This window comes from Cloeon dipterum, chromosome 3 (genome assembly GCF_949628265.1).
Source record: "Cloeon dipterum chromosome 3, ieCloDipt1.1, whole genome shotgun sequence".
Lineage (NCBI taxonomy): Eukaryota > Metazoa > Arthropoda > Insecta > Ephemeroptera > Baetidae > Cloeon > Cloeon dipterum.
Genome location: NC_088788.1, coordinates 24531483 through 24557112, shown reverse-complemented (window position 1 = coordinate 24557112; position 25630 = coordinate 24531483). Strand labels below are relative to the sequence as shown.

The 25630-nt window shown below is 37.3% G+C and overlaps 6 protein-coding genes across 11 annotated transcripts; 2 read left to right on the top strand and 4 right to left on the bottom strand.

Annotated features, from left to right (window-relative positions):
* The first annotated feature begins 135 nt into the window (after positions 1-135).
* On the top strand, positions 136-6153 carry LOC135938788 (TOM1-like protein 2). 2 transcript variants are annotated; one of them, XM_065482717.1, is made up of 9 exons: positions 136-337; positions 872-1041; positions 1263-1353; positions 1410-1600; positions 2935-3451; positions 4453-4591; positions 4651-4729; positions 4840-4893; positions 5013-6153. In XM_065482717.1, exons 1-9 carry the CDS (start codon positions 271-273, stop codon positions 5199-5201), a joined length of 1497 nt encoding a protein of 498 aa, XP_065338789.1. In that variant the 5' UTR covers positions 136-270; the 3' UTR covers positions 5202-6153. The 2 variants fall into 2 exon arrangements, with proteins under 2 accessions (XP_065338789.1, XP_065338790.1); XM_065482718.1 differs by lacking the exon at positions 4840-4893.
* LOC135938791 (adipocyte plasma membrane-associated protein Hemomucin-like) lies at positions 6095-7912 on the bottom strand. Its single transcript, XM_065482720.1, has 7 exons — positions 7667-7912; positions 7402-7607; positions 7233-7349; positions 6996-7173; positions 6784-6918; positions 6456-6729; positions 6095-6390 (listed from the first exon to the last, which is right to left on the bottom strand). Exons 1-7 carry the CDS (start codon positions 7762-7764, stop codon positions 6187-6189), a joined length of 1212 nt encoding a protein of 403 aa, XP_065338792.1. The 5' UTR covers positions 7765-7912; the 3' UTR covers positions 6095-6186.
* Positions 7913-8207: 295 nt separating this feature from the next.
* On the bottom strand, positions 8208-11174 carry LOC135938790 (adipocyte plasma membrane-associated protein Hemomucin-like). The gene is made up of 7 exons (XM_065482719.1): positions 10887-11174; positions 10599-10804; positions 10257-10373; positions 10026-10194; positions 9836-9970; positions 8732-9005; positions 8208-8672 (listed from the first exon to the last, which is right to left on the bottom strand). The coding sequence occupies exons 1-7, from the start codon at positions 10994-10996 to the stop codon at positions 8457-8459; spliced, it is 1227 nt and encodes a 408-aa protein (XP_065338791.1). The 5' UTR covers positions 10997-11174; the 3' UTR covers positions 8208-8456.
* A 759-nt stretch (positions 11175-11933) lies between these two features.
* On the bottom strand, positions 11934-12921 carry ND-15 (NADH dehydrogenase (ubiquinone) 15 kDa subunit). Its single transcript, XM_065482721.1, has 3 exons — positions 12764-12921; positions 12405-12608; positions 11934-12147 (listed from the first exon to the last, which is right to left on the bottom strand). Exons 2-3 carry the CDS (start codon positions 12606-12608, stop codon positions 12040-12042), a joined length of 312 nt encoding a protein of 103 aa, XP_065338793.1. The 5' UTR covers positions 12764-12921; the 3' UTR covers positions 11934-12039.
* A 1694-nt stretch (positions 12922-14615) lies between these two features.
* CkIIalpha (casein kinase II subunit alpha) lies at positions 14616-19204 on the bottom strand. Of its 2 annotated transcripts, none has more exons than XM_065481858.1 (8): positions 19049-19204; positions 18203-18452; positions 17997-18108; positions 17723-17935; positions 16938-17335; positions 15584-15732; positions 15441-15524; positions 14616-15387 (listed from the first exon to the last, which is right to left on the bottom strand). In XM_065481858.1, the coding sequence occupies exons 2-7, from the start codon at positions 18295-18297 to the stop codon at positions 15445-15447; spliced, it is 1047 nt and encodes a 348-aa protein (XP_065337930.1). In that variant the 5' UTR covers positions 18298-18452; positions 19049-19204; the 3' UTR covers positions 14616-15387; positions 15441-15444. The 2 variants fall into 2 exon arrangements, with proteins under 2 accessions (XP_065337930.1, XP_065337929.1); XM_065481857.1 differs by having other exon boundaries at positions 18203-18434; positions 19049-19203.
* A 1484-nt stretch (positions 19205-20688) lies between these two features.
* On the top strand, positions 20689-25486 carry LOC135938271 (uncharacterized). Of its 4 annotated transcripts, none has more exons than XM_065481854.1 (9): positions 20689-20804; positions 21654-21780; positions 21871-22080; positions 22374-22466; positions 22519-22882; positions 22935-23021; positions 23082-23229; positions 23314-23485; positions 24350-25486. In XM_065481854.1, the coding sequence occupies exons 2-9, from the start codon at positions 21694-21696 to the stop codon at positions 24497-24499; spliced, it is 1311 nt and encodes a 436-aa protein (XP_065337926.1). In that variant the 5' UTR covers positions 20689-20804; positions 21654-21693; the 3' UTR covers positions 24500-25486. The 4 variants fall into 4 exon arrangements, with proteins under 4 accessions (XP_065337926.1, XP_065337927.1, XP_065337925.1 ...); XM_065481855.1 differs by having other exon boundaries at positions 20712-20808; positions 24353-25486; XM_065481853.1 differs by having other exon boundaries at positions 20712-20808; positions 24350-25485.
* Positions 25487-25630: the final 144 nt, after the last annotated feature.

The window sequence follows — 25630 nt, the reverse complement described above, 5'->3', positions numbered from 1 at the left end:
ACTAAAATAAGGACTAAAATTAATTCAATAGTAAAAATTTCCACCTAGTGGCGGAGCACCGCAACACAACTCTGTGTGGGCGGGGCTTTTCCTTATATTTACTGTGGATCAGTTGACGAAGCAGAAGCAGAAAACAGAAAAGCTCGGTGTAAAGTGATTTACGACGAGCGAGCGTACACCAGAGTTGAACCCAGCGACTTTGCAAGCCTTACTAACGCTCAGCCTTTCGTCTGATCCATCATCGCCAATTTGTTTGCCTCGGCTAGTCCAATGACGACCGAAATAATGTCGTTCTTCGAGAAGAACCCGCTGACTACACCTGTGGGTCAGCGGATAGGTATGTATAACAGCTTTGTCGCTACGCTCGACGTGACGACACTTATGCACAAATTTGACAGCTCACCTTTTCCTCGTTTTGTATTATTTACACGCGGGTGAGAACTCCTTATCGTGCTCGTTGCTGGTTAACGATAAAAGATATCAAATCGGTGTTTTATTACGTTTTAATTATTACGTGCTCTTCACGTGTTTACACGGTGCGAGATTGAAAATATGTATAATTGCATCAATGAAGCCTTATGCAGAAAACGGAGACACCTTTTTACACAGCGGTGCTCACTGTTTCCTCTCCTATCAACAAGCCCAGACCTTACGTAAGAAAGGGTCATGTGAGCAAGCTGTTAGCAGTCACGTGAACGAAAAAATAATTATTCAAACAACAAAAAATAGCATTTGACGATGAAAACACTGATTAAACTGTGAATATAGAAAACGGAATAAGTGGATTATGAGTCATGCTCTGAATATCTTAGGATTTTTTTCTGCTGGAAATAATGAGCTGAACATGTTGATTGTCATGTTTTCTTTTCAGCAAGTGCTACCGACGCGTCTCTGGCCAGTGAGAATTGGGCCTTAAATATGGAGATCTGTGACTTGATTAATGATACGGAGGACGGTCCTAAGGACGGAATTAAAGCCATCAGAAAACGGCTACAACAAAATGCTGGGAAAAATTATACAGTCGTCATGTATACACTAACGGTACTCATGAAATTGATTTTGGAATTTGATCATAACCGCTCAACGCGCAAAAATTCATACACATAAATATGATTAATTTTATTCCAAACTATTCAATCTACATGCTTAAATATATATCAAATTTTAGTGTCCATCGCATTACTTTATATTATGCTAATATGCTCACTAAAGAAGATATTACTTTTGTTGTCAACTAAACTTACATTTTAATATCTTTAAAGGTTTTGGAAACTTGCGTCAAAAATTGTGGCAAGAGATTTCACGTTCTTGCGTGTAGCAAGGATTTCGTTTCTGAGCTAGTCAAACTAATTGGTGAGAATTTCATGGCTTTTATTCGGCATTGCCATTGATCACTGAACAATTTACAGGTCCTAAAAACGATCCACCTACTGTTGTTCAAGAAAAAGTTCTGAGCTTGATTCAGAGCTGGGCAGATGCTTTCCGCCACCAGAGTGAAATGTCTGGCGTTGTTTCCGTCTACAGTGAACTCCGACAGAAAGGGATTGAGTTCCCCATGACTGATCTGGATACCATGGCTCCCATAATTACACCCCAGAGGGTGAGTTAAACTTTCAAAAAAACATAATAATGTTGAGCTGTTTAAACGTGACAGCACTAAATATTATTCATTTGGTACTTCAAATCTATACTGTTTTGGAGAAGGCGCAATATTAAATTTAATGTAAAGTTAATTTCACTACCTCGGAAGTTTGTAACTACTTAGTTTTCCTGATTCAAAGCATAATTATATGAAATTAAAAAAAAAATCATCTACAAGTAATAATATTCCTGCCATGATGATAAGAGATTATAATTATAATATTTGTTTCGATTCTTATCGCTGGTTAGCTTGTTATTTACTTTTTTCCCTTTAAGTAGACAAGCTTGATGTGTACTCCCCGAGCAAAATATAGATTTTTGTGAACAAAGATGCTGCTTTTTGGGAAATGATTCTTAAGGTGGCTGTGCAATGGCAAACTCTCTGCATGTTCCATGGCATGGCTCTCAAGAAACCGCAGCAATAATGACGTCTGAACCATGCGCACTTAAACCCTAAATTTTTGTAATTTTTAGGGGTCACACTATTCCTATGATCATTATAATGCATTAACTTGCTTGGAAAATTATTCAAATGCTGTGAAAAACTTGTCAAAAAGAACGCGCAAAATTGAAAATAAGTGACACCAACTAGTCATTAGAGACCTTACTGTAAAATTGAAAATAGCTTCCATCACACTTTATTTTGGAATTAAACGCTCAATTTTTAAATGGTAAATCTTCATGTGTTGCTGCCGTTGCTGGAGCAGTGCACATACTGCCACGTCGCCCGGTCGCCACAATGAATTATATAGCCTGGCACACACGTATTTTATGATGATGATGACGGAAGTTTTTCCAACAAAGCATACATTTCGAGTGAGAAAGTTGTGATCAAGTTTTTTGACTGATTTTTAGGGCTAATCCCAAGAAATGACAATGTGTTATCTTAAAATAGCCAACCTTAACACTTCTTTGGATTGAGCCACTCTGATAATATCATCACTCTGGGCCTATGGGATTAAAATTTCTTGATTTAATAATCGCCTTTCCCGCATTCATATTAAAATTGTTTAAATGTTTGATTCAATTAATATCATTTTAAACGGCAGATTTTACAGATATGGGCTCTTTAGAATATCAGAGCTCTGCGATTGAAGGTCGAATGTTGTTGAATATAAGTAAATAAACCTTTGACCTTATGATTTTGGGCCACTGAAAGAACCCCTCTCGAAACATGTATATCATATCATCCTTGTTCTTATTACGTTTAAAATGATTTTCAGTACTGGTTTAAGTATCTTAAAATATTGCCAACTTATATTCTGAAATCAATATATCCTCAATCTTTTTCAGACTGTAACTGACTCGGCTCCTCCAGTACCACGACCTGTGACTGCGTCCCCACCAAGGACCTCATCCCCTCAGGCTATGGCTGCTGTAGAGATTGGCGCCGCGATCCCGCAGAGCATGACCCCTGAGCAGATGGCCAAACTCCGCAGCGAGATGGACATTGTGAAAACCAACATGAGCGTGCTGAGTTCCATGCTATCGGAGGTTGTGCCCGGAAAGGAGCACCCAAGCGACCTGACCCTATTGCAGGAGTTGCATGCCACCTGCAGAGCCATGCAGAGGCGTCTGGTTGATCTGGTCGGAAAACTGGCAAACGACCAGATGACAGCCGAGCTGCTGCACATCAATGACGAGATGAACAACCTCTTCCTTCGTTACTCCCGCTATGAGAAGAACAGGGATGTCACCAAGACAGGTGGCCAGCCTGCCGCTGCCGCTGGGGCAGAAGCTGCGGCTTCCTTGATTGACCTCAGCGAAGATGCAGGCCCTGCAAGCGCGGCCTCATCACTCGCTGGCCTTGGTGAGTAATATCTTTTGTTTGCCAGACACGCTAGCTGAGGTAATCATATACTGTAGTTATCTCATAGTGACTTAATTAAACTTGACGGCCTTACAATTCACTGGTTGATAAAAAATTTATTTTACCTGTTTTTTTAGTTTCGGTTTGTTGAATCCACAGGATCATTAATTTTTGTCTATCATTTAGTAAAAACTTGGAAAAGCCGTCCTATCACAAACTCAAACATTCGACATAGATTCAAAGTCTAGAATCTAGTTTTGCATGCCAAAGGCGTTCCAAACCCAAATCTATAAGTAGTTGCCTTTTAGTAGGCTCTAAGGACAAATATCTTCAGTTTCAACCAAAAACCTCTGTGCAAGGAGGCGACAATTGGCTCAAGCTTCTCCATATTATGGCCACTCAGGCCCCATGTTATTTTCTCGGCAATGTTTTAGGGAGCTCATAGCCCACGGAAAATGCTGAGCTCTGAGCTGAGGTTAAAAAAGAAGGAAAAAATAGCAATAATCATGTTATCTGCTCTATAGCTGTCGCTTTTTTATCACTAATTTTGCTACCTTATCTTGGGGAAATAACTTCAAATAGACAAAATATTTCTGGAGATAATAATGTTTAAACTATTCAATACTTGGTCTGCTGTGCAGCAGGTTTGCTAAATTTCCTGGGTTAAGGATTTTTCACTTATATTTCATCGTCACACATCCGTCCTCCTATTGTCAGAATTTACATTTCATTAATAGAAGAAATAGTTATACAAGTAATGCATCACTTAATTAGGATAACTGATTAAAGTCAATTTGGAAAGAGTAATTTGAATTCAAATGTTTTGAACGTTCTTGGAAAACGTCTCGAAGTTTCTAGTACCAAGTAGTTCAGAGAACACACACCTCTTAAAAATGATCAGTACTGCTTTTATTATATTACAATAATTGAGTGTTATATATTTAGTTAAATTTGATGTCCTCTTAAACATTTTCTTTACAACTTGTGATTTGTTATTTCAGCGATTGGCGGTGGTGCTTTGTCTCAGCTGAGTCAGATCCCTTCAGTCCAAGCACAGCAAGGAGCTGAGAGCGCTGCTGATTCAGAATTTGATAAGCTTGCTCAGGCTCGCAATGTGACACTTGATTCCAGTAAAAAGGGGTATTTGTAACGGCATTTGAAAACTTTGTAACAACTTAGATGGTTTTTATTTTTTTTAGCGGAAGTACTTACCAAGACAATCTTCAGCCAGATCAAAGTAGCACCACGTTAGGGGAAATGGCTCAATCCAGAAGCCAAGTAAGAATTTTATTTCAAACTTTTGATATTTTTCCTTTGTTTTTGGTGTTGGTTATTTCTTGTGAAAGTTTTTTTGCTTCCGTTCATTTGTCTTTGTTTTCTTTGTTAAGTTGCACAGGGAGAGTGATTTTGATGAAATTGAGGCATGGCTTGGTGAAAAGGAGGTGAGATTTTATTTTCTCATTTGAGTTTTTTTATTATATTAAAAACCCTCAATTCCACCATGTTTCTCTATTTTGTGCTTCACTATTTTGTCTGAAAAATATTTTTTAAATTGTAACAGACTGGAACGGAAGCTGTTGAATCACTCACAAGCAGCGAATTTGAGCGGTTCTTGGCCGAACGAGCGGCTGCAGCAGAGAACCTGCCACCTACCACCACCTCGAGCAGCACGAGAACCACGACTTCTCAAAGCAGAAACACCAGAGAACTAGACAAAGACGACAAGGAGAACTCCTTGTTTGCCTTGTAAATGTTTTGCTTACTAAAAAGCAGCAGAACTATGTCTCTTTTGTCCCACCCTCGCAGTTGACGTTTTAGCGCAAGAGCTTGCGTGCCTACTTCCAACAATGGTAATATATTCATGTAAATCCTGCTGCACTCTGCTGCTTCACACCCTGTGGCTCTTGGTACCAAAGAAAAGTTGCTTGCAACCAAGAGCCAAGTGCAACTTTGCTTTTTTCAAGCCTTCTATGGTGTAATTTTGAAACTAGAGCATGCGTCACAATTAATTCCTTCCTGCGTGCACTCTATGGCAAAGTAAAAATGGCATTTATTGAAAATCCTAATTCTATCTGATCGTGATGGCCATTGCTTTGATCATTTACCACTTTCGTCTGTTGATAATCAAACAAAACCAACATTTCCTATCAGTTTACTTAATTTGGTGTAACCGTAAGATTTTCATTGGTTGGTATGTAGTTGTTATTTATTTCATAACCTTAATGTGATAATTTATGTGTCCCTGCTGTACGCCAGAGTTAGAATTTTGTTTTGTTCTCTTTTAACAACGGAATTGTTAATGAGGAAATTTTTTCCAAAATTGCTCAATGCTTAGGAAAATTTTAAAGTATGGTCTGAAGCCATTTGGTGCAATGAATTTTAATGGTAGAAGTGATGGCATTTCTTTCTTTTGACCAAGTATCTGTTTTTAATCTTTTTTTTTTTGAAAATGTCAACTTTTTCTTGCAGCAACTGAGTTATTCCGGTTTACCATGAACCTATTACTGATATGCATAATTAGATGATAGTGTTTCCTGTGCATGGTTTCATTTCTCAAAGTAGAAATCAATTATGAATTTAATGCGCGGACTTTAAATGGCTGCAGCTTTCCAACTTGTGTAGATGTGAAAGATCAATACCAAGAAAATTATAAGAAATGTATTAATAATGTAATAAAAATCCATAGTAATTCATACAACAAATATGTTCGGTATATAAATATGCACGTAAAAATGTTATTCCCCGAATTTAACTCTTCCTAAGTACATATTATGTGCAGACCCAAAATAGTAGTGTCCGTTGATGAGTCTCATATCACTGACTGCTGTCACCTTTTTGTCGGTGCTTTGCAAGGTCCTTACTATTTTTCCATTTTGATCTATTTGAACTATGCAGATCCATTGATGAAGTAGAGGCTGGAGCTTGTCAAAATTGTTGAACTGTTTGGTCATTCAGAGATAAGTGGGTTAGATAGGAATTGGTCATTTGTTGAAATATATTTTACCCAGTGAGTGAAAATTCCAGTGTATGTGTTGGGGTATATCTCCTGAATGGTTTGGAAAGGAAGTTCTAAGTAGTAAAGCACTCTGGCAATGAAGCGTCTAACTAAGGGGTATGGTGCCAACGTATCTATTGGTAGGGGCTGCTGCTTTGTCCTGGGCTGTGCCAAACTAACCTCGAACAATCCTCCTTTGATTAAGTGCATGTTGTCGGGGATGCCAGGCAGGCTGTCAATAAAAACGTCTGCACTTCCCTGTCTAGGCCCTTTGAGCCAGTACCTACATATTTTAAGCGTTTAAAAAAATAAAATATTCGTTCCATAAACACTTCACCTTAGCAGTCTGCACTGCACCGTTTCAGAAACAACAATGAAATCTTCATTGGGGGAGAGAGCCAGGCCATTCGCAAAATTCATTTTGTCGATCAAAACCTTGTTAGTTTTTTCAATGGGATCGTATTTGAAAAGCCTGTGCAGAGACATTTAAAATATAACAGCGCACTGCGACACATTATATGTATATCTAGACTTGTAATTTATTCTAACCTTCCGTTTCCGTCAGCAAAAATTGCAACAACTGCATCTTCCACATCAACTCCTGGATTTGTGCAAATAGAAGATGTCCAGTAAACAGTTCCATCTTTGGCAACCACAACACTATTTGCCACCCTGACTGTTTTACCCTCAATCGGAACATCAGTTTTAATTAGGTGAATGAACTTTCCTAAAATCATTAACATCAGTAAAGCTTGTTCGCCATTAATTTAGTCGAGGTAGTTTTACCAGTCTCGACGTTAATTTTATAAATTCCATAATACGGATCAGCAGCGTACAAGTATCCTTTGGAGTCAAAATTAATTCCAACAACTCGACCACACTTTCTATCCTCCCAATATCCCTCTGTGCCGTTTATCTCTTTATTAAAGTGCGAATAATAATATAAATAAATTACCACATGGATGACCAATATTAGTTATTTTGACCATTTTCCCATCGACGATTTTCAAAATATCCCCTTGGCGATTGCCGGTATACAGAGTACCATTCCAGACAGCTAGGCCCTCAGGCGCGTCAATTTCTCCTTCAAACAAGCGCTCCGCACCATTAAGAAGGTCATTCGGTGCCATTGACCCTGATAACTCCATTGGCTCTTTCGTGCTGGCGCGATAAAATGCTAAGTCTTTAGTAATCATTATATATTGCCCAATAATACTCACGAGAAGGGTGTAAACTCTAAGTCAGGAGGTAGCCCAGGAAGCAATGCTATAGCCAAAATTACTACCGTAAAAACTATCAAGATTTTGAAGCATCCCATGGTGATGAATTGCGACTATACTTGCAGCGGTATAGCAGTGTGGACTACAGCGGTATTATCACTGTGGCCGACAAGTTTAAGTCCGCTGATAACGTTTCAAAAATGATTTGAATTGGATCAGATTAAAGATCCACAGGATGCGCAACAGCTGAATAAAAGAGGTGCTGACGATTCACAACTGCGAAAGACCTCCCTCCTTTTTTAGAGCCAGCTTTTTTTCTGTACTCTCCTCTCTAAAAGTCGGTCTTATTCTTTCAAATGTAAGATGAGATAGCATTTTTTGGAACGTCTGTGAGTGCCCACAACTTTTTCACCTAAAATGAACCGTTGATCTTACTGTAGACTTTTTGATTTTGAACATTCAATTTTTTTTCTTTTGAAAATATTTTGATCGCTCATAATAACACTTTTCTTTTGAATGTAGAATAAAAAATTGTGTCAACTGAAGTAAATTGGCTTTATAAGCAAATATCAAGAATAACAATAACCAACATAAAGACTTAACAGAACCAGCATGATCCGCAGATTATACATAATCTCAGTCATTTAAGTATCCATAAGAGGAGAATTAACTGTAAAAATGCAAATATTTAAGTAACAGTTTCACATGATAATTATTTAGTACAAAAAATCATTCGAATCTGAAATAGGTTTAATTTTACGAATATATCAAAAAATTTGTCTGTTTAATATCACTCGGCTTTGACCTTTGTCTTCTTCACGCGTCCTAAATAGTTGTTGAAGGGAGAACCAAGGTAGTAGTAGTTTCCAGCCACCACGACATCACTGATCAAGTTGACTTTGTTGTCAGTGCTTTGCAGGCTTGACACCACTTTGCCGTTATGATCAACCTGCACCACCAAAAGTTCCTTGGGAAAGAGTGGCAGCAACGGATCAAATGAGCCGATCTGGAAAAAATCCAGCCGTCAATAATAATTCACTACAGACTCTCAAAGTTAAGGTTTACCCAATGAGTGATGAGTCCTGAGTAAAAGTTGGGATAGTTTTCCTGAATCATAGCGAAAGGCACCTCCATCAGGTAGAAAAGTCTTGCCAAAAATCGGCGAACCAGAGGATAAGGAGCAACAAGATCAGAAGCAAGAGGAATGCTCTTTGTTCGTTGCAATGGGACGGTAATATCAAAGAGGCCTCCAGTGTTAACCTTGATGTTGTCAGGAATGCCTGGGAGTCCATCAACAAAAACATCACTGGTACCCTGCTTTGGACCTTTCAACCAGTACCTGCGAACATGATGCATAAAATTGAATAAAAAAGCTATTATATGTTTATACTTTAAAAATATATATCTGTATAAGAACAAAATTTTCGTATTTATGGATTTTTTTACTTAAGTTATGCCTTTGATTTCTTACTGACTGAGAGTATATAACTTTGTTCTGTGTATTGTTTGATTATTTTATGTAGTAATTTAGTCATGAAATTGTTCTTACGATAAAATATTAGTCCATTAACACTTTCATTGGAATTTAAAAAATAAGGAATTGCAGATTTGTTTTTTGAAATTTTCGATTTTAGGAAACATACTCATCTAAGAGAAATCAACATAGAGTGAACATTTTTTTAACTAATTGAGCTCTTTGATCGGTTTACTAACCACCAAACACATTGACACTGACATTGGACAGTCAGTGATTGATCCCTGGAGTGTTGAAATAACTCCCATTGTCTAGACACTACTATAGGAATGTCGGAACTATATGAGCCAAAGGGTTGGTCGTTTTGTTGTTTCTACCACAAATCTGCATAGTTATTATGAGAATTTAAATCACTTTTCTAATAGCAAAAACATTGATTTTATAGTCAAACCTCAAAATTACATCAAACTAGCGTTGTGGCTAGGTTATCTTAGGGTGTATTCATACTCTAGCAAAATTTTCTATCTGAAGCTCTGCTATCTGCTCTTATCATTAAAATCCGTAAAATACCACCTTTCATTGAATTTTGCTGGTATTCCTCCATAGGCGCGCAAGAATAAAAGGGTTCAATAATATGTAAAACTAACAGTTTAGCGAGGCGTAAATTAAAAAAAAAACTACTGTTAAGCACAAACCTAATGACTCTGCATCGAACAGTCTCAGCAACAATGAGGAAGTCCTCATTGGGAGAGAGCGCGAGTCCATTCGCAAAGTGAATTTTATCCAAAAGGAGAGTGTTGGTTTTTGTTGCAGGATCAAATTTGAACAGTCTGGAAAAGATCAAGAGAATTAACTGTATATAATAATGTCTGCTTTTCTTCTAACCTTCCACTAGCATCACCAAACATTGCGATGACTGCATCGTCAAAAGTTGTGTCACAGCTTGAGGCGGTCCAATAAACAGTGCTGTCTTTGCCCACAACCACGCTGTTTGCAATCTTTACCGGTTTACCAGCGATGGGTTTGTCTATTTTAATGAGATGCCCAACTTTCCCTGTTCAATCATACAGTTTATTAAAAATCTAATCAAGCAACAAACGCAGTAAAATGCAGTACCTGTGTTGACGTTGATTTTGAAAATCCCATAATAGGCGTCAACCACATACAAATACCCTTTGCTGTCAAAAGCCATGCCCAAGGAACGACCGCATTTTTTTTCCTCCCAGTAGCCTTCTGCAACATGGTATTCAAAATTGCATCATATTTTTTTCTAGAGTTTATAAGATAACATAATTACATAAGTCATTAATTTTAATGATTAAAATTATGATAAGATAGGAGCTTACTCAATGAAATACTCACCACATTTTTGGCACCCGTTTCGTTACTAATATGTATATTATTATATTTTAAATTTAGATAATACATAATTCGTAAATAAAAGCAATGTTTTTTTACCACACTGGTGTCCAATATTCGCAATGGTGACCAGTTTATCTCCAACCACTTTGACAATATCACCACCTCTGGAACTAGCGTAAATTGAGCCGTTTGCAGAGGCAAGCCCTTCAGGGTTGACAATTTTGCCTTCAAAGAGTTTCTCCGCGCCGTTCAGTTTGTCATTGGGTGCTAAAGGTCCTGTGAAGTCCATTGGCTCTGAAGGTCTAAATGAAATTTGTTTCAAGTATAATTATCAAAATCCCAAATCACAATGAAAAATTTTATAATATTTTTAGCGTGTCTTACGTGTACGGAGTAAAATCCAGTTCTGGAGGCAGTCCGGGTAAAAATGCAATCGCAATAAACACGATGAAGATTGCAAGCAGTTTTGTCATAAAAGAACGACAGAAACCCATGATTTTAAGCTATTTAGCATACGAAATTTGAAGAATCGTTTAAATTACAAAGCAGCAAAAGATATAGCCGGCTCTGGTCTATCCTATTCTTTTCGAATTACTCAACAGTTCAACACTACAACGTACAACACGCAATCCAAGTGAAGAGTTTCTTTAAAAGGCAAGGAGGCACGACATCCTCCCTCAAGTCTCTCACTCTGTCTCTCTCTGCTATTTCTCCTCCATCCTCCAGCTGTGACGTATGATGACAAGCAAAAGGATTCCAGCATTTTCATTGGACGATCGGCGAGAATCTTTAGCGCTCATTGGTACGCAAGGCGCGTGAAAGAATTTTATTCAATGCTTCCCTTTAAAGCTATTTTTTAACTCTTCCACCCGGGCTTACCGCATCTATTTCTATTTTCAAAGTTTTCTCATTTCTAACCACAAAAATTAAACGCAAATTAAAATTGGGAGATAATGCGTTAAGTGAGTGATTTGATTTCTGGCTCTTTTATTACTCTTGATATTCAAAATTTGTTTTGAATAACATTTTCTATAAATTTAATAAGCATATAGCCAGAAAACCTGAATAATCATAGGATATTGGTTTAAAAAGGAGAGCTCCAATTTCAATTTCTCCTTTAATAACACCAATGTATGTAATTAAAAATTATTGCAACAGCCACTTTTCCCTTTCCTTAGTTTAAAATTTTAATTTTTTAATTTCTCGTCCTTTAGCTATGCTTCTCTTTTCATAAATTAACATCACAGTAAATCTTGGCTTCAGCTGAAATATACGTGAATGAATTTAGAAACTTAATTGTAAGATTAAAAGACATCAACGCACTGCAAAAAATATTGAATTGATCTCAAGTCGCGAAAATCTAAGAATATTACTAAATTTTTCAGAATTATTAACAGTTAGTTATTCAATTAAAGAAATAAAATGGCAGAATGAATTACCTCAACATCATTTAATTTTTCTGACTCTATTTACAAATTGCTGTAAAAAGCTTTTGCAGCATGTTTAAATTTATCTAAGTTGAATTACATGCACACGCTTAGAGGGAATCGAGCTTTGGTGAAGGAGCGTATTGTCTGTCCTTATTCTTGCCCTCGAGATAATATTGCTTCTGGCGTTCCCACCACATAGCCTCAAAACGTTTGAACTGAAACAAATAGAAATCACCCTATTTTTATCAATCTTTTGTACTAAGAAAATAGGGTCCTTTGTTATGCTTTTTATCCTATTCACACCACATTAGGTGCGAATATTAGTTATTTTTCTTTTCTGTCTGGGTGTACCAAATATTTCTCTATGTGGGTTGTACACGCACAAAGTTCCTTAATCATTAGTAGGGGATACTAATTATTATACTGATCAAAATATGAGTACAACAGGACATCAATGCAGGAATATAATTACAGTAACATCGCTGGATAGGCATTCTTTGAAGTCCTTCATCAGAGTCTGGCACTCTGGGTTCTCAGCGCCCCGCTTAACTCCGTAGGCTTCCAAGCATTCCATCATTCGCATCTCGAAATCGGCGCACTTGCTATGCTGACTGGTCAGCATGTAGCCCGTGATGTCGGACACAGGATTGCGAAGAAAAGGGTGGAAAATAGCCATCTGAAATTGATTTTTATAATGCATCCGACTCAAGACTGTTACAACCCTAGACTGTCACAAAAATACGAAAAATTATAATGAACAAAACTCCCTGTGAAGGCAGATTTAGTGTAAAATCTGTACTGAGTGTTATATGTCAAGGATGTTACACTTACATTGGGTTTTCAAGTGTACACTCTGAGAAATAAGAAAATGCGAATCCACTTGAATTTCTTTAACTCGCAGGGTGTACTGCGGACAGCTGTGCGGTGTTTATTCGTCGTCGTCGTTCTCCATTCAGCTTGGATTTCTGAGCTGCCAACAGATGTCAGGGGAAGACCTATGTAACTCCTAAACTATAGCAAGTGCTCAAATAATTTGAGCGCCAAACAGGATCATGAAATAAGCGGAAATAAGGGGGAAATTAATAGGGAAATATGAACAACAAAGCTTTGTGCTTTTAACTTATTATTGAATATCATGTGTACATCTTTATACTTTGCTGTTTAATGTAACATGAAAATACAAAAATATTAGTACTGCGTGCGCCCCCAATAATTCCTCAATTTCTTGCCTTTTCTATCTCTATCTCGCGAAGAGCGGCGCGCTTGTCGCTATATATATATTCATATATATATATATATATATATATATATATATATATATATATATATATATATATATATATATAATATACGTCGCTAGATCTCAACTCAAATTCACAATATTCACATTCACACAGTACCCCCTTACCCCTTACCTCGCAACTCAAAGCAAAGATTTGAATTTTTGAAGTTCAAGTTACATGTGTGTACAAGTTTCGTCGCGTTTGTTAGTGACGTTTGCGTAACATCAATTTAACTTTTCGCATCAGACTTTAGCTCTCTCTGACGCCTATCGGCCCTTCTGGTGCTCATACAATAATTTCATTTTACATGATGTAATACACATTATTGCGTTAGCTTTGTTTTAGCCGTTTTTTTATTATTTTGGTTATTTATATTATTTTATTATTTTGGTACTTCATAATTATATATTCGTCTTTATTCTTACACAGCACTAAACTTATTATAAACACCGGTAATAAAACAAGACACAATTCACAAGTCTATTAGTATCATGTATGGATATTATGACAGCAGCAGCAGCGAGGATGATGAATGCAGCAGAAGCAGTGGCAGTGGTGAGATTTTGACATTCTGTGGAAATCTTGGGAATCACGATATAAAGCCTACAATTTTGTGAATTTATCTATTTATTATATTTATTGATAAAAAAATCTTAATAAATTATCAAATCATTTAGGATAATATGTACCAATCCATCTCAGTATTAACAATCTCTATTTATGTGTTGCCAAAAGGTTTTAATATGTACATATACATCTTAATATATGTATTAGTACATAACTGTCAAAAATGTATTTATATAATTTTTTTATTGCTATGTGAAAGTCCAATATGTACCTATGGTTAGCACCAGAAATTTAGCCCACTTTCCATGTGTTTGTGGTGTTATCGCCGCAGGTGAGGACTATGATGACAGCCTTTGCCACTTTGCTACGGGTTACGTTGGAGTAGTTACTAGGTTCATCGAGTCATCCGTTGCCGAACTGAGGTTCAGTGTCTCTGGTTGCATGCAATACGCAGCACTAGATAGATGTCGCCTGTACATCAATGGGTGCCTCTGCTCCAATAGAAAATCCATCCAAAGGTTGTTGAGCTTGAAAGTTTAATGAAATGCTGATATGAAGTGCTTGCTTATTTCAGATACGTCAGTGTTGGGGACACAGTTAACTTTGATGCTGCAAAAGCTCACCCTGGATTTGGTATAAATTTCAGAATTGTGACAGGCTGGGTCGGCAAAATGCCAAAGGGAGAGAGGTTAATTACCTCAAAGAGTGTTCCAACTCACCGTATTCGATTTCCCCACAATTTTAACTGCACCAGGTGAAAGCACACACTGAAAAATGATTATCTTAACCAAATCAAACTCAAAGAATCTTAAATGGTGTTACAATGAAACTGATTTGTATTATTTATGCCTTAATTTAATAAAAAGAAAATTGTTTAATATTGTACAAGTAACACAAAATCCCATGACGCAGGATCAAGGTCAAGTTAAAATGAGTGTTACGAGCGTACAACCGAAAAATAAAAAAAGTTCTTCCATACACTTAACTGTTTTGTATTTTATCAAGTTTCCTCATTTACGATTTGTAATTACTAGCACATTACATGATTTTTCCATACAAACAAAGCAATTTTCAACAGTGCTCAAGATAAATAGGGAGGTAATTGAATTAGTATAATAACTGCAAGTACAATAATAACTTGTCAAATTTGACTTATTTTTGTAAGAGTTCGTTTTTCCAGGATATATGCGAATGGACTCCATGACCTGTAACCTAACGAAAATTGAAGCCCAATGAGGCTGATGCTTCTCTATGATGGATATTGGCCTTGGAACAATCATCATCTGGGACTGATGCATTTGAATGCACAGAGTTTCACTCGAGTCTCAAACTGTGAGTCTCACTAGGTCCACTTGGCACAGTCACGCGAACGTGTGTCTGTGTCGAGTGGAGAAAACACACTCTTTTAAAGCAGAATCAATGCCAGTCTTTGCCATATCTCAGTTTAAAACGCTGCCGTCTGTCTCGCTTTGTTGGTTGATTGATGGGTAGTTTGAAACAAAAGTATGCCTTGGCAAGCAGAATGAAGGGAATCAATCATCTTGGTTCATAGAGAAGTTGTTTCTTCAACTCCAGCTGGTTCTTCGAAACTTTAGGTACGAGTCGCTACATAAAGAGTTTAGTTAGTTCCGCATAGCAAGCTGATGACCCTTAATTACAGGTTTACTCTCCCGAAGCCACTGGTCCTGCCATTGGAGTAGGCGAACTTGAGTGCATCGGCATTCGATCCTTGACGATTGGATCTGCAATAGAAGTATAGAGATACTCAAAATGTATAAGCATTATTACGAGGTATAATTACAGAAGTAGGGGTGGTCCATGGCTTCTCTGGCCGTGAGTCTTTCCTGGTGGTCGTAGCGAAGCAACTTGTCCAAGAAGTCAAGTGCCTCCGCAGACACGAGATGCTGGTTTTCAGAGTGCACAAAGCGCTCCCAGCGCTTCCTAGAGTGTCTGCAATTTCCCAACATAAATAAATATTGAGCTGGACAGGAAGCAAAAAATAGTTGATTGATCTCAGCAAAATTAACATACGACAATAACAGAATGGGATGAAACGATCACTAAACTTAAGTGTGTAAGAAGCAAACCATAATTAATAAACAAGGCGAAATATCATAGTTCTTAACATTATATCACTGTGAATAATTTACTGAACCCGCAGGCCACAGTAAACATAATATTTGGCTACGCTAGAGGTATCGGCCAACCAGTGAATTTAGGGTCACGTGGTCAACCACTGTGACTTAAGCTTTCAAGGAAACTCTTAGGATTCAACGTTTTACTTTTGTACAGACCCACTTTAATATTTTAGTTCTAGTCAAGTACAACATGGTTTACACAATTTCAATTGATATCTATGTCGTTTCAGCGTAAACTCACTCTGAAAATGGAACAACTTACGCTGGAGGAGCAGGTGACTTCTTGGGTAACAGTTAAAAAAATACATTCTTGTCACTGACGTGCGCCGCCAGAAGTAGTTACGTTTTCAGAGCGAGTTTACACTTAAACGACATCGAATATCGAACTGAAATTGGTTGAATCATGTTGTACTCAACTTAAACTAAAATTTAGCAGTGCGTTTGTTCAAATCCTAAGAGTTACCTACTAAGATGTGCCAGCCACGCTAGCCACTCCAACAGTCAAAATGATGAAAAAATCTAGATGTGCTGGGGAAAAAAAATTAATAACCGGCCCAATCAAACTTAACTTTTAAAAATTTGTCAGCCTTGCCAGCTGCAAAAAATACGCTAAGCAACCTGGCTTAATTTTGGCTTTATCCGTTGGAACCAGCCGCCGCCTCAAAATAACGCATCTAAGTGAGACCTCTTGGCTCAGCCAATGAGCGACAATATATTCAGCTAGAAGTGTTAAAATCGTCACTATTTGAACATTACATACATGCTTGTTAACGCGAAACTCTTCCAGCACCCAACTTTAAATGGTTCTTAAGGAACTTTACAACTAGATTAATTTTTAAACTAGACGCAAGAGTATACAAATTTCATCTGGATGACTAATCACAATATGTTTCTCGCGCTTGCTGGAATCTTGACAATGCGAGTAAGAAAATGGATAAATATAGCTTTGAGAGCATACCAAAATTGCCTCTCAAGCAATTTAGCAAAGATTTATTTCCACATTCCCTCGGAACTCACCTGCCAAGAATGTCGTTGAAGCGCGGGTCAAGCTCTACATGGTACTTGTCAAGGTACTCAAACAACTCCTCAGTGCCCAGCACTTTGGCGATGCGCACCAGCTGATCATAGTTGTCGTGGCCATGGAAGAAAGGCTCTTTGCGGAAAATCATGGAGGCCAGCATGCATCCCAGGGACCACATGTCTAACGAGTAGTCGTACATCTGGTAGTCCACTAACAGTTCTGGGCCCTTGAAGTACCGAGAGGCTACTCGCACGTTGTACTCCTGGCCTGGGTGGTAAAACTCTGCAAGGCCCCAGTCGATCAGCCTCAGTTTGCGAGCTTCATGGTCAATCATCACGTTGTGAGGCTTGACATCGCGGTGCATTACGCCCATAGAGTGGCAGTAATCTAGAGCCTGTGAATTTCAAACTTAATCAGCACATGCTGCTCATTGCCCACACTACTACCTAAACTACTTCCAAATATCCACTAATCACAGACATGAATTCTGAAGTGATTGTATTGGTTGTAGTTACTTTAGGGTTTCCAATTAAGTTTTAATTGATTCATCAAACTAACAAAAAAATCAGTACAGGTTAAAAACAAGTTTGAAAAAAATATTCTTTAAATTACCAATCATAACGCCGTTACACAAACTCTAGATAAACAAGGGCTAAATGTACTAAGAAATTTAAGGTATCCGCTACCGCATGGATCATAATTAATTTTAGTGAAGATAGAAAAGGATTACATTATAAATATGTTTATGGTGCAAACCCGGGATTTTTGGTTGATGCATTACCTTCAACAGTTCGTAGAGGTAGTAGCGAATGTCGTAGTCTGTGAGAGTCTGGTACAGTGCCTTGAAGTCTGTGTTGTTGACATGCTCAAATATAAGTGCTGGTGTTCTCGAGACAGGATCTTTTACTACAGCCTGCAATGAAATAATGTTGGTTCCTCCCCTCAGGTTTTCCAAGATCTTTATTTCTCGTTTGATCTTCTTCTTTTTGACTGGCTGCGAAGTGTAAATAACAAGAGTTAACATTCGCCAGGGTATAACAACGTGGAAAACTAACCTTTAAAATTTTGACAACACACTTTTCATTGTTTGTTATGTTAATGGCCTCAAACACCTCCGAGTACTTTCCTCGTCCTAGTTTTCTCACTATTTGGAAGTCGTCTTGCACCCTTAATAGAAAATGGTTGCCGATAAGTAACAATTCTTATTATAATACTAAATTGACTAAGAGTAAGTTAGCCAATCTTTAATAACGGTATTTACCCCCAATCAACCACATAGCTCTCATAGTCCCAGTACTCCCTAGGCTTGTGATTGTTGACGTCTGCGTAGACCCTCGCCCTGCTGGGCAATGCCATTGCTGGTCGGTATAGAGTGGGTTCGCGGATAGCGAGTCCCTGGGAAGTAGGGCTTGCGTGCAGAAGAGACCTCTGGACGCCGCTGCGGACTCCTGCCTCACTCACAGGCTTGCTACTGGCCCTGGCCAAGCACCACGCTGTAATACCAAGCAGAACTGCAAATAGTGCAGTTATAGCACAAACTAGGGCGAAATTGAATTAGGGTAGCGCGAGAAAATCGATAGGCCTTGAATCACATGTTTGTTTTGGTCATGAGATTGGCCTGATTTCCCAGGATGCTAGGCTTTCAAGAAGTTGTGTTATTCGCATGAATAGAGAGCTTGTGAGAACCATTCGTGGAATCTTCATGCTAAATGCCGACATTTAAGAGTGAGATCAGGAATAAATTTACGTCAAAATAAATACACAAGCATCTTACGAAAGCATCTCGCAGGGTGTGGTTTTTGACGCTCTCGGGACAAAAACTTCCTCAGACATTACAAAAATGATGAGCAAACAACAGAAGAGACAACTTTGTGTCAAATCTTTGAGGTCTCAGAGCAGTTGAAGGAAACAAGGAATGAATCTGGCAAAGTTTGACGGCAAGGGCCGCCATCACTGACTACAAGCCGGCGGCACAGGTTCATTTTGAATGCCCGTTTCCTTTGAAGTTTTCGGTTCGGGGCCCCAAGAGTGACCAAAAATCAGTGAAAAATATATCGCAGAAAACACGTGCGTACAGCTTAACCCCCAAATCAAGTTAAAATCTTACCAAAACGAAAAATTTTTGACTGAAAACAGGTCCAGCGCCGCCACGATGTGAATCAGACAGCTCGGAAAAACTCCATTCCCCCTCCACAAGCAGCCATTTTTACTTGATTCTATTGCGCATCACGCGTTGCTTCTCGGATACGAAAGCAGCGGTATTATTTAAAATTGATTGATTCTCAAAGTTCTCCTAAAACTGGGATGGTTTGAAAGTTAATGTTGAATTATAGATGATAATTAAAAAAGTTCAGTCAGCAATGCAAGTTCTTTTCTTTGCTGTTAAACTCATCAAAGGTCTGCATCTGCAATTGCAATCTGCAACAATTCGTCCTGATCCCGGCAAAATTGCGTAACTTTCAACAACCAAACGTGAATTTCCTTGTTGCAAGAAAAGGTCAACAATCAATTCGACAATGAAAATTTGGGTGTTTGTTGAACGTTGCGCAATTTTGCCGGGACCAGGACGAATTAATACATTATAACTTATAAATCAACACAAAGGGGCAAACTAGTTTTATTTTTGTTCAAAGATCAAGACAATAAAACTAATTAGAGCAAAATTATATTAATTTTCGATTCAATTATTTGGGCCAAGTATTTATAGAGATTCAATTTTCATTTATTTAGGCTATATTATACCTGCTAGTCCTCTGCTACTGTTAATTTTTAAAATTATTCAAATTAATTTTGCGAGTTGAATATATCTCAGCAATTTATCGCTGTTAGCAGATTTTGTGCCTACTGCGACGAAGCGAAGATAGCATTATATAAATATAGTATGCCATTTTAACTGCGCATTCAAAATTATAATCAAAATAACTGACATACCGAAATATATTCAAGTCGCATAAAAAAACGTACACACATGTATTTTATCTCTTAAATGTTTTTAGCTGGTGCACATACGAAGAAATTATGATGTATGGAATTTAAAAATATTTAAGTGACAATTTCTTTTCATTACGGCAGCGAGTATAGGTGCATCCCAGGTTATAGGTCAAATTGGATCAAATGAAGGTTTCAAGTCGTTTGTGCGCGGGGGTATGACGTGTACATGCGCGTCTTAAAAAATTATTCGTTTATAGAGATACGCATAATTCGAAATTTAGAAATAGTGTGACGTTACAAAATAAGTGTGTCTGAAAAAGTTATAGCGCTATATTATCTACTGCGGATTCGGAGCTCGTTTCCTATGAGATTTTCAAATTACACTTATATTTTCTGGCCGTATAATCTTTGGGAAAATATCTCAATTTACTAGAGATTTAATTTTCCTCAGACTCAAATCTTAAAAACTATAAATCCCCGCGGTTGTCAAAAAAAGGCTTTTTATTATTCCGAGATCATTCCAAAATTTCATCGCGGAAAAATTGGAATTCAAGCAATAAAATAATTATTCAACAAAAACAATAAATATATAATTATTTTACATTTTCACAAAATTATTTTAATTTTATTTTGCTCACAATCAGACAAAAAATTTGTATACATAAAATCTGAATTTAAATTTTTAAAAACAAGAGGCAAGGATAATATAAATATTTCTATATTGGTTTTGACAGTGAAGCAAAAGCGTCGACGTCGTTTTTAGTATAGCCACTTAAACTAGTCATAGCATGAAATTTTGCAGAGAATATTAAGTTCATTTTTTGCCGCTAGGGGTCTTTGCAATTCGCAAATCCATTCAAAAATATTGAATCAAGCTACGCCCCCTTCCCTTCAAGAGGCAGTGGCAGAACGCAAGGGCTTGGAGCGTTGCTGTAGGTTTGTGTATAATCTTGTTGCGATTTAATAATTTTTTATTAGTTTTCCTTCTAATTGGCTATTACTGACATTCCCTGCGGCAATATTGCTCCTTAATATTTTAACTTATTATTCCTGAGACGCTTGTTCCTGCTTATCTCGCCACGATGCATAATATCTCTCATTAATATATATTATTTGTTGTTGTGCGTCACAAGAGCGCGTTTTGTCTCATTGCTAATTTGCACATAAGTTTATTTTTGCAGCAATCGCATTATCAGTTACCAATAATTGTTTATCTTTTTGTTTGAAGAAAAACATTAGTCGTGCTTGCGCTGGTATTGTTAGCAGCATCTTGCACACAATTCGTTCTGATTTCTACTAAACATTTTATTATTGGTCGGGATATTTGTGTGAAATGTTTTGCAGTTATACTTTTCAACTTGACATAAATATTTTCCCATTATTTAATTTTACGACGATGTCACATTAAACTTTTCATTAACTTCCTCTCAACATTGAATCAATATTTTATTTTTATATATTTATTTAAAGAAACACCAATGGTGTACAACAGACATAGACACGCATAAAATATTTGAGTAGCACGCATGAGAGTAAATTGGATCTTCTCTATTTTATCGTAGATTAATATCATTATTTTGGCTAATAAATATAGGGGGATTAGAGTTAAATAACGTTTTCAATTATTGATTTCAAATCATAAATACGGCTATAAAGTTAAAAAAGTTTTCAATTAATATTGATTTTACCTCTATTTATGATAAAAATATTAATATAGTATAAATTCGCATACAATTAGCTAAAAAAATAACAAACATGTATGAATAAATTATTTGTTCTAGGATGCACTAACAGTGCGTCGCTTGAAATAACATATCAACCATGGAGGCCAATGCGCCACAAAAGGTTTTTGCTAAAACCGCGCAAGATGTGACTGAATGCAGCAACGCGTGGATGCTTTACCTTCAGGTATGTACTATGTACTTTTAAGAATTTCAAAGTTATTTAATATTTTTGTTAATTTTACTAAAATTCAATAACCACACCAAATATTTGCAGAATCTCGCTGGGGTGTGTGCCGCTGGCGCAAGGGTGTCTGCTAGCCTTCAGGTGTTGGCCAACAACCAGCAGCTTAGCACCTCGGCAGGCAGCTGCAGGAATGCCTGGGAGGAACTGTCCAGGGCGTCGCAGGCTGCTGGACATTCTGTCAGGGCTGAAGTTTTGACTAGTCTTCGAGAGCTGGCTTCTGAGGACCACTATAGAAATGACGTGAGCAGCACTATTTGCTAGTGAATCAAAGTAGGAGAAAAATATAGCTAATTTATTTGTTTTGTTTTTCTTAAATTTAAAATGTAAATTCATTGAAGCAACTCTAGTTATAGGTTGCCATTTACTCCATATGGGCTTATCGGTATTTTATACTCTTTGGTGTGTTCTCCAGATTCTTCCACATGTTTTAATACATGAAATTTTTTGTACTGTGCTCTCATATCAAAACTAATTTTAAACTTAATGTGGAAAAAACAGTGTTGCAACGAATCTTATGATTTATGATCTTGCAGCAAATCATTCAAAGCAGCCTGGCAACCCTGATAAATCTGCAGTACCAGTTTTGCATGGCGTGCGTCGAGTGCCTGGGAAACATTTCTCAACCAGTAAAATCATCAGTGATCCCACGATTACTCTCTATTAAGCCCTTGTTCGCAGGAGTATTGCCAGCAAGCGTCACCGAGTAGTGATATCGGCCGTCAGAGTCAGATATTCAACAGATTGCTAGGTGGACAAAGACGTTGGTCCGAAGTGGCCAGACGTCCGCCAACAGAGCGAGAGGAAGACTGCGAAGAGGGCAGTGTCGTGCGCAGGTGGTCAGTTCCTTGGGAGAGCACCTCCGTGGTCGTGTCTGGACACCACCACCACCACCTGACCGTTCCCGGACAGGAAAGGAGCAGCCGGTCAACATCGCCTGACACGTCTTCTTCGCTAGCCAGCCAGGAGGAGTTGCATGATGTCATTTCTTTGCTCTCTCTGAAGTCGGCTTGCACAGGGCAGCAGAACCCTAAAAGTCTGCCTGGTATGGTGCTTTCTGCTATAACTGGGGTGGTAATTTTGCATGGACTAAATAGGAGTCACATTAACTGGTTGCGGCGTGGTGGAGGGCAGAGAGGGTTGGAATAACAGTGCCACACTCTTCCCAAGAGAGTCTTCACAAGGTCTTTTGACTTCTCGTCAGTTTAATTTATATTTTTCTTATTTACTTTCTTTTTAATCAGGTAACTGGTCCCAACCTCCATTCCCTGAAAGCGTTGATGTTGGTCCACAAAGCTTGTGCCAAATCAGAATAGACACAACACCGCAAATATCTCACTTGCAGAGACCTCGACCAGGTTGGACACCACAAGAATCTTTTTATTCCACAATGTGAGTGTGAGACTCGTTCCTTCAAATATAACCATTTGATTCAATGTTTATTTTTCAACCTCTAAACAAAATATTGATTTACAGATGGGGTGAACAAAACAGTGAAAACCAAAATGGACCTGGAGAGCGGCTAGATATGTTGCCACGTGACATCAACGGATTGAATTACCACAGAAAATCCAGTTCCTCCACTGACTCTTCCTCCTCGAGTTCTCTTCCTCACCATCCAATTTTCCAGCAAAACCAAATTCTGCAGGTAAGCTAAATTCGGCCAGCTAATAAATTCTTGCAGGGACCAAATCAGAAATGGAGCACTTACACATTAATTCTTTGACCTATGAAGTATAAAGGCACTTTATTTCATTCTGTTATTTTTCTACATGTAAATACTATGTATATAATCATAAATGCCATTAATTTTGGTATTGGGCCAAAAAAATTGAGTAAATAATTGAAGCAGCTACAAAATGCGAGTAATCTCAAAGAGATATAATGAAATCCCAATAATCTAAATTCCAGCAGAGTCATAGACTAGTGAAAAATTGTTTTATTTTTTTTATTTATGCACTAAGAACCAGCTGATAATTCTTCTGTATTGGCTTAACTTCGTATGGGCCTGCTGATCCTTAACAATAATCAAAGTCGAACCTAAAAAACGATTTAGTCTCTCTTCATAATGAACAAATCTAGTTATTCTATCAGCTTTTTAATTTTTAACTTCTAGATTACCATTCTAAATCAAAAAGAAAAAAAGAACAGTTTTATTTTTGTTCTAGTTTTATTGCTATATATCTGTATGTTCCAATTTTACCTGTACGAGCGGGAATCAATGGAATGATGCTAGGATCAATTATGAATGACGTTAAAAAATTGAGAAAAATTTCTAAGATTGAAACAAATATTAATTTGCTTGTATTATGTACAGTCATCATGAGTTGAACATTTAAATAATTGCGCAGAGATATACGAATTATTTTTATGTCCTCTTTGAATTTTAATCATTTAAGGGGTTGGAAAACATATATATTTTTTCACTCAGTAAAACTATAAATAAAGTGAAGTTAAATATTTAATATTTAAATTATTCCATTCTCTAAACACTAATTTTTGTCTCAATCAGGAGCAGCAGCAGCAACAACGATCAAGTCCCTTATACTCTATGTGGAGTGGAAACGTTATGCCACTGATTCAGCTACCCTCTGGTTCGTCTGCTGGACAGCCTGTGAACCAGGACAGCTCGCAAGCGCCAACCAACACTCGTCCAGATTAGATTTTATGTCGCTTATGGGAAATTTCGCATTCACTTTGTTCTCAAGTTAGTCAGACGATATATTCATTTACACTGCGCGCATTGTTTGACACAATCAGCAGCCAGAGGCTGCAAAATCCTAGTTTAGTTAACACAATTGTGAAGTTTTTCGGCTGCTAATTTTTAGGTTTTTTACTGCTAATTGCGGGGCCAATTAGCACGACACATACCAAATCGCCCACTGTACAACAGTGGAATATCAATCTGATAGTTATTCTGTACTTTTATAAATCACATAACGTGCGACAAGTTTGAAACTTGCCAAGAATTCAGCGTAATTAAGTAAGATTCGTAGTAGTAAGGCCAGTGCACTACTTTTAATATAATTATACTTAATGTTCTAGTCGGTTATTTTCTATTTCAGGATCAAAATGTGTTGACTTAAATTTATGACGATCAATTAAATCAGATTTGATTTAAATGAACTTAAAATCGTGAGGTATTGTCTAAATTTAAATTGTACTCTTTCAAATAAACTGGGCTGCTCATAGGGAGCATCAAGACCAGTAATAATAAAGTTACGATTCATTTATTTAATATGCCTCCTTGCATCTGTTATGTTTGCTTGCTGCAGTGTGCTCTGCAAATGAGAAGGCCTCTCTCAAACGCTAAATTGCCCTTATCTTGTAACTTGCATTACTATTAAATGATGCCCCTGTGCAATTAGAGTTTCAAATGAGCTCTTACAAGAGAGAACCAACAATCATGCAGCGGACATAGTTAATTATACCATACGCTTGACGTATCAGATGATTTATTTGCATGTCCTGTTCTAGATCTTCCACATGTTAGAATCAAAAAAGGGAAATATAATGACAAATTTTTCATTGTAAGGCTGAAAATTAAAATCATATTTTTTTTAACAAAAATCAAATTAAACTTAAATAATTAAGTTTTTTGTCCTTATGCCCATAATATAGGTGAATAATTAGGGCGGTGCAATCAGCCAACTTTCAATACAATATCGTTTTTAAATTAGATATGAATATTTCTCTTACTTAATATTAAATGAGTGTTTTCATTAGTAAATAATGTAAATTATACTTGTGGTTTTATTCAAATTATTAGTTAAGTGATTTGTCATTTCTTTGA